The sequence below is a fragment of the Ruditapes philippinarum genome, unplaced genomic scaffold (assembly GCF_026571515.1).
Source record: "Ruditapes philippinarum isolate M1 unplaced genomic scaffold, ASM2657151v2 ctg1673_1_1_1_1, whole genome shotgun sequence".
Lineage (NCBI taxonomy): Eukaryota > Metazoa > Mollusca > Bivalvia > Venerida > Veneridae > Ruditapes > Ruditapes philippinarum.
Genome location: NW_026855364.1, coordinates 102,870 through 111,199, shown reverse-complemented (window position 1 = coordinate 111,199; position 8,330 = coordinate 102,870). Strand labels below are relative to the sequence as shown.

General features: G+C 34.9%; 1 protein-coding gene across 1 annotated transcript in view; it reads right to left on the bottom strand.

Moving 5' to 3' along the window:
- Window positions 1-436: 436 nt before the first annotated feature.
- LOC132743069 (coiled-coil domain-containing protein 18-like) overlaps window positions 437-8,330 on the bottom strand; it is a 38,892-nt gene continuing 30,998 nt past the window's right edge. The window contains exons 31-32 of the mRNA XM_060731580.1: window positions 1,947-2,016; window positions 437-1,054 (exon numbers count right to left, since the gene is read on the bottom strand). Of these exons, the coding sequence (XP_060587563.1) occupies window positions 955-1,054; window positions 1,947-2,016 (170 nt within the window). The 3' untranslated portion in view covers window positions 437-954. The remainder of the gene's footprint in view (window positions 1,055-1,946; window positions 2,017-8,330) is intronic.

The window sequence follows — 8,330 nt, the reverse complement described above, 5'->3', positions numbered from 1 at the left end:
AGAAACATTCTTTGAACGGTCTGTGATAAACACTTTTCAAAATGTCTGTGACAATAACTCTTCAAACTGTCTATGATGAACACTCTTCAAGTTTTGAAAATTCCACAAACATTCTTTCAATTGTATGTCACAAACATTGTTTTCTTTAACCTATTACATGCAATTTTCCTGAGCACGTCACAAATATTCATCAAATTGTCTGTCATAAATATTCTTCAAACAGACTGTGACAGTCTCCAAATTGTTTCTGTGATATTCTTCAAATTGTCTGTAACAAACATTCTTCAAATTGTCTGTAACAAACATTCTTCAAATTGTCTGTAACAAACATTCTTCAAATTGTCTGTAACAAACATTCTTCAAATTGTCTGTAACAAACATTCTTCAAATTGTCTGTAACAAACATTCTTCAATCTGTTTGTAACAAACATATTACAAAGAAAAATGCCTTTAAATTTTTTCATATCTCTAGATCAACAAGTTTATTCCAAAACGTGAAACTTGTAACTACAAGAGTAATACTACCTTATACAAAGTTCAACATCAGTAATCTGAAGTAATTAAACTATAAACTGTCACCTCAAGACAATACTAATGTATTGTCTAAACAATACTAGTTTGTATAAAACTACAAAACGTTGCAACAGTGTCATATTATATTAGAACTTCTTTACTTTATATTAGAAGTTGTTAATGCCTTGCACTGAGAGAACAACTAATTTGAGCCGCGTCACGACAAAACCAACATAGTGGGTTTGCCACCAGCATGGATCCAGACCCATGTTTTCGCTTACTAACTCTATAACAAGTAGAGAAACTGATAGCAAACAGCATGGATCCTGATCAGACTGCGCGGATGCGCAGGCTGGTCTGGATCCATGCTGGTCGCAAACCAATTATGTTGGTTTTGTCATGACGGGGCTCAATTTTTATACAGAACTAGTTCCACTAGAATCACGTATCTACATCTTCATCTTCTAAATGCTGCAGTTGTCTATCTATGTCTTTTTGGCGTAGCTCGTTAGCTCTCAATCTCTCGTGTAACTCTCTCATACTGAAAATGAGATAAAACATTAAACTTGAATCTTAGTCTAAACACTGTTTATTAAAGCACGATGTTGAAGGAAGTTTGTAGCTTATTTGGTGGAGGAAAACCTCAAGACGTCCCTGAAAAGAAGAACCACCAAACTTTCATTAGTTAGCAAGATTCCTCAAAGGGGAGAATATAATTCTAAGTCTAAGGAAGGATTCCAACCCACAGCAGTGAATGGCAAGTGGTTTGAAGTTGGCTATCTTAACCACTCACACAATGCCACAAATCCCAAGTACATTACATTATCCGGAAAATATGGTTAGTTCAGTTAGCATAAAAATATATATATTTTATTAACTGAAAATATGTGCAAGATTCATTCAAGGAGCTGCCTTATAAATCTAAATAAATATAATGGAATGTAACATTATAATTTCTTAAAATAACTAATTTTCATTATGTATACATACTATGAGGGTACAGTCCCATTGATGGGTACAATAATGAATTCTATTGGACGAATACACATACTGGAGGAGGAGGCGCTAGCCAAGTCCAATACAGAATATGCAGCAGTGTACGAGTCCAATAGAATCAGGATTGTTCTCAACAATGTATAATGACCTTATTTCACAGCAGGGTTTTTTTTTTGACATTTTCACAGAACTTTATTTCTCGAGTACAATGTTAAAATATTTATTTTTTTGGACTGGTAAAATGAAAAGGTAGATGGATAAGGTTGGTTCCAAACATGGTTTATAAAGGGATCAAATGGTGCTAACGCTGCTAGTTTATTGGTTGCATTCTATAAGGTGTGAAATAAATACATGTAATGATGTATATATCTGTCCATATCTTTGATACATGTATGTATCAATTATGAGATTATATTGTATGAGTATAATATCATTACCATTGTTCAGGGTCAGTATCGGTGACATCAAAGTTATCAGGGTTATACAGTCTCATTGCAGTGATTGGCTCTGAAATATAATAACATAATGTTCTGAAAATTCTAACACTGACATATATATTAATCATATAATTTTCATTTGGAGAATAAAAATACCATTGTTTCAAATAATAACTAGAAATGTGTCATCATGCCACTGATGCCCCCGCATGCAGCCAAAATAATAATAATAATAATATTTAGCTCCAAATTTGTTTGCACATATTATTTTTTTCATTTGCAGTTCAAAGCCCTTAAAACTTTTCAATGTTAACACAAACCATTTTCATACAATGTTCAAAGCACTGAAATTATTCAGTCTTAACCTTTTGAAAATAGCATATTTCATATTTGTAGCCAAAATAATGGCTACATACATTTCCACAAAAGTATGAGTGCTGAAACTGAAAGTTCAAATTTTTTCCAACATTCAAGAAAGATAAGTTTGTCCAAAATTATTGAACCATGACGAAATTCAAACTTTCCACAAAAGTATGAGTGCTGAAACTGAAAGTTCAAAATTTTTCCAACATTTAAGAAAGATAAGTTTGTCCAAAATCATTGAACCACGACCAAATTCAAACTTAAACTGCTTATTCCTAAGATGTATCTATATTATTTTCAAAGTGAAAGGGACATAACTCTGCCAAAAAATCATCGAACCATGACCAAATTCCAACTTGACCTGCCCATTCCTTTGACATATCCATATGTCAAATTTGAGTTGAATATGTAACACTGTTGGGTAGATAAAGAACAGAAACTGTAAATTTCATATTATTTTCAAAGTAAAAGGGGCATTACTCTGCCAAAAATCATTGAACCATGACCAAATTCGAACTTGGCCTGGGCATTCCAAAAACATATCCATATGTCTAATTTGAGTTGAATGTGTTGTACTGTTGGGGAGATAATAAACAGAAACTGAAAATTTCATATTATTTTGAAAGTGAAAGGGGCATAACTCTGCCAAAAATCATTGAACCACGACCAAATTTGAACTTGACCTCACATTCCTTTGATGTATCCATATGTCAAGTTTGAGTTGAATGTGTTGTACCGTTGGGGAGATAATGAATGGAAACTGAAAATTTCATATTATTTTCAAAGTGAAAGGGGCATAACTCTGCCAAAAATCATCTAACCACGACCAAATTCGAACTTGACCTGTATTTTCTCAAGACATACCCATATGTCAAATTTGAGTTGATTGTGTTGTACCGTTGGGGAGATAATGAACGGAAACTGAAAATTTCATATTATTTTAAAGTAAAAGGGGCATAACTCTGCCAAAAATCATCAAACCATGACCAAATTCGAACTTGACCTGTATTTTCTCATGACATATCCATATGTCAAATTTGAGTTGAATGTGTGCAACCGTTACTAAGATAATGAACGGAAACTGATGATGACGGAATGACAGAATGACGGAATGACGGAATGACGGAAGGACGGAACAGGGTAACACTTTATGCCCCGGCCATTACATGGCGGGGGCATAAAAAGCATTACAGTGAATAAACAGAATGACAGGAAAGAGCAAATCAAGATGCACCCCCATCCAAAAGAAATGATAAAAATTCAATAAGATAATTAACAAGAGCACTGCATGCAATGTGGACATTAGTCTGTAAACTAGAAATGTGTCCATAGGACACGGGTGCCCCCACCGCGCCACTGTTCTGTCAATCTTATGACTCTAGGTCAAATATTTTTTGAAAACTAAAAATCTTTAACTAAGTAGAGGGCAAGAACTTTACAAATACTGAATAAATCCACAAGCAAACCCTAAAGTGCATAAGTACACATGCTGACCAACATTCTTGTAAACTTTCAGGCCTACAAGTGAAATACTTTTTGAGCTATGCATGAACAAGTTGAAAACTGCAAATTTATACTACTGTAAGTCAAGGGCAATAACTCTAACAAAACTGAAAAAATCCACATGTAAAGTCCCAGGTGCATAGCTTCACAGTGATGCGAATCATTATTCCTATATTTTAGTGATGTTGATCATTATTCCTGTAAAGTTGGTTGATTCTAACTCAAGCACTCAAGAAACAAATAACAACATAATTAAACAGTTTTTACTAAGTCAAGGGAAATAACTCTACAAATACTGGATAAATCCACAAGCGAAACCCCAGGTGCAAAACTTAATATGCTGCCCAACTTTCCCATAAGGTTTAATGACTCTATGTCAAATCCTTTTTGAGTTACATGCGACACAAGTTAAAAATTGCAAAATTTTACTAAGTCAAGGGCAATAACTCTAAAAATACTAAAAATATCCAGACGAAAATACCCAGGAGCACAACAACACATGCTGATCAACATTCCTGTCAATTTTCATGACTCTATGTCAAATCCTTTTTGAGTTACATGCGACACAAGTTAAAAATTGCAAAATTTTACTAAGTCAAGGGCAATAACTCTAAAAATACTAAAAATATCCAGACTAAAATACACAGGAGCACAACAACACATGCTGATCAACATTCCTGTAAAGTTTCATGACTCTATGTCAAATCCTTTTTGAGTTACATGCGACACAAGTTAAAAATTGCAAAATTTTACTAAGTCAAGGGCAATAACTCTAAAAATACTAGAAAATTTCCAGACGAAAATACCCAGGTGCACAACTACACATGCTGATCAACATTCCTGTAAAATTTCATGACTCTAGGTCAAATACTTTTTGAGTTACATGCGACACAAGTTGAAAATTGCAAAACTTTACTAAGTCAAGGGCAATAACTCTAACAAGAGGGCCATGATGGCCCTGAAGTCGCTCACCTGTATATAGGCCCCCGGAGCAGGCCGATTTCACCTCAGGGCTTTTATTTGAACAAACTTGGTAGACACCCATTAGAAGATGTTTCATGCTAAACATCTAAGGTCTAGCTGGTCAAGTTTTTTCTTTACACATATAGTAAAAAACAATGACACACCTGGGGCAGGGCCAGTTTTGACCCCAGGGCTTTTATTTGAACAATCTTTGTAGACACTTACTAGCAAATGTTTCAGGCTTTATATCTAAACTCTAGCTATAAGAAGATTTTTAAGTTTTTGCTATACACATATAAGGAAAATCAATGTCCCCCCGGGCTGGGCCAATTTTGACCCCAGGGCTTTTATTTGAACAAACTTTGTAGACACTCACTAGAAGATGCTTCGTGCTTAATATCTAAACTCTAGCTATTTGAGTTTTTTCAAAAAAGATTTTTTAAGTTTTTGCTATACACATATAAGGAAAATCAATGACCCCCGGGGCGGGGCAAATTTTGACCCCGGGGCTCTTATTTGAACAAACTTGGTAGACATCCATTAGAATATGTTTCATGCTAAATATCTTAGCTCTAGCTCTTTGGGTTCTTTAAAAGAAGATTTTTTAAGTTTTTACTATATGCATATAGGGAAAATCAATGACCCCCTGGGGCGGGACCAATTTTGACCCCCGGGCTTTTATTTGAACAAACTTGGTAGACACCCATTAGAAGATGTTTCATGCTAAATATCTAAGCTCTAGCTCTTTGGGTTCTTTAAAAGAAGATTTTTTAAGTTTTTACTATATGCATATAGGGAAAATCAATGACCCCCTGGGGCAGGGCCAATTTTGACCCCAGGGCTATTATTTGAACAAACTTGGTAGACACTCACAAGGAGAGGTTTCATGCCAAATATCTAAGCTCTAGCTCTTTGGGTTTTATAGAAGAAGATATTTAAAGTATTTTCTTTTGGTTGCCATGGCAACCAGAGTTCTGCATGGAATTAAATTCTTTGAACAATTTTCAAAGGTGACCACCAAAGAAACATTCCTGTGAAGTTTGGATGAAATTGGCTTAGTGGTTTATGAGGAGATGTCATTTAAAGTAAAAGTTTATGGACGACGGACGGACGACATAAGGACGACGGACGGACACCGGACGAAAAGAGATCACAAAAGCTCACCCTTTCACTTTGTTACAGGTGAGCTAAAAAGTAACAAGAGGGCCATGATGGCCCTGAGGTAGCTCACCTGTATATAGCCCCCTCCCCCCCCACCCATAAGAAGATGTTTCATGCTAAACATCTAAGCTCTAGCTCATTGGGCTTTTTAAAAGAAGATTTTTTAAAGTTTTTACTATACACATATAGTTAAAAACAATGACACCCCTGGGGCGGGGCCAGTTTTGACCCCAGGGCTTTTATTTGAACAAACTTTGTAGATACTTACTAGAAGATGTTTCATGCTTAATATCTAAACTCTAGCTATTTTGGTTTTTTCAAAGAAGATTTTAAGTTTTTGCTATTCACATATAAGGAAAATCAATGACCCCCAGGGCGGGGCCAATTTTGACCCCAGGGCTTTTATTTGAACAAACTTTGTAGACACTTACTAGAAGATGTTTCATGCTTAATATCTAAACTCTAGCTATTTTGGTTTTTTCAAAGAAGATTTTAAGTTTTTGCTATACACATATAAGGAAAATCAATGACCCCCAGGGCGGGGCCAATTTTGACCCCAGGGCTTTTATTTGAACAAACTTTGTAGACACTTACTAGAAGATGTTTCATGCTTAATATCTAAACTCTAGCTATTTGGGTTTTTTCAAAGAAGATTTTTTAAGTTTTTGCTATACACATATAAGGAAAATCAATGACCCCAGGGGCGGGGCCAATTTTGACCCCAGGGCTTTTATTTGAACAAACTTGGTAGACACCTATTAGAACATGTTTGATGCTAAATATCTTAGCTCTAGCTCTTTGAGTTCTTTAAAAAAAGATTTTTTAAGTTTTTACTATATGCATATAGGGAAAATCAATGACCCCCTGGGGCGGGGCCAATTTTGACCCAAGGGCTTTTATTTGAACAAACTTGGTAGACATCCATAAGAAGATGTTTCATGCTAAACATCAAAGCTCCATGCTAAACATCAAAGCTCTAGCTCATTGGGCTTTTTAAAGGAAGATTTTTTTAAGTTTTTACTATACACATATAGTTAAAAACAATGACACCCCTGGGGCGGGGCCAGTTTTGACCCCAGGGCTTTTATTTGAACAAATTTTGTAGACACTTACTAGAAGATGTTTCATGCTTAATATCTAAACTCTAGCTATTTGGGTTTATTCAAAGAAGATTTTAAGTTTTTGCTATACACATATAAGGAAAATCAATGACCCCCGGGGCGGGGCCAATTTTGACCCCAGGTCTTTTATTTGAACAAACTTTGTAGACACTCACTAGAAGATGTTTCATGCTTAATATCTAAACGCTGGCTATTTGGGTTTTTTCAAAGAAGATTTTTTAAGTTTTTGCTATACACATAGAACGAAAATCAATGACCCCCGGGGCGGGGCCAATTTTGACCCCAGGCCCCGTGTTCACAAAGAAAAGATCAGGATCAGGATCAGGTGATCCTGGTTTTATTTCCATTGTTTTATAAAACTAAAATTGATCGTATTATGCTAGAATTAAATGGTACACATTCGAATTGTAAATAATTGCTTATTTGCAAAGAAACCAACTTATTATTGGATAAAATCAACTAATTACGAAACAAATACAAAAATAATCGGATCAAAATAAGGATCAATTTTAGGATCAAGATCAAAATTTGGATCAACTGTAAAATGCCCATTTCTTGTATAAAATGACAATAAATTTATTTTAAAATTGCATTAATATGCTATTTAAGTCCAGTTTTATCAATTTAATATTGAATATATAATTTATGATAATAAATAATGGAGAATATTTGAGTTTTTAAATTTGATCCTGATCTTGATCCTGATCCTTAAATCTTTGTGAACACGGGGCCAGGGCTTTTATTTGAACAAACTTGGTAGACACCTATTAGAACATGTTTGATGCTAAATATCTTAGCTCTAGCTCTTTGAGTTCTTTAAAAAAAAGATTTTTTAAGTTTTTACTATATGTATATAGGGAAAATCAATGACCCCCTGGGGCGGGGCCAATATTGACCCCAGGGCTTTTATTTGAACAAACTTGGTAGACACTCATTAGAACATGTTTCATATTAAATATCTTAGCTCTAGCTCTTTGGGTTCTTTAAAAGAAGAATTTTTAAGTTTTTACTATATGCATATAGGGAAAAATCAATGACCCCCTTGGGCAGGGCCAATTTTGACCGCAGGGCTTTTATTTGAACAAACTTGGTAGACACTCACTAGAAGATGTTTCATGCCAAATATCTAAGCTCTAGCTCTTACGGTTTTTTAAAAGAAGATATTTAAAGTTTTTTCTTTCGGTTGCCATGGCTTCCAGAGTTCTGCATGGAATTAAATTCTTTGAACAATTTCTAAAGGTGACCACCAAAGGAACATTCCTGTGAAGTTTGG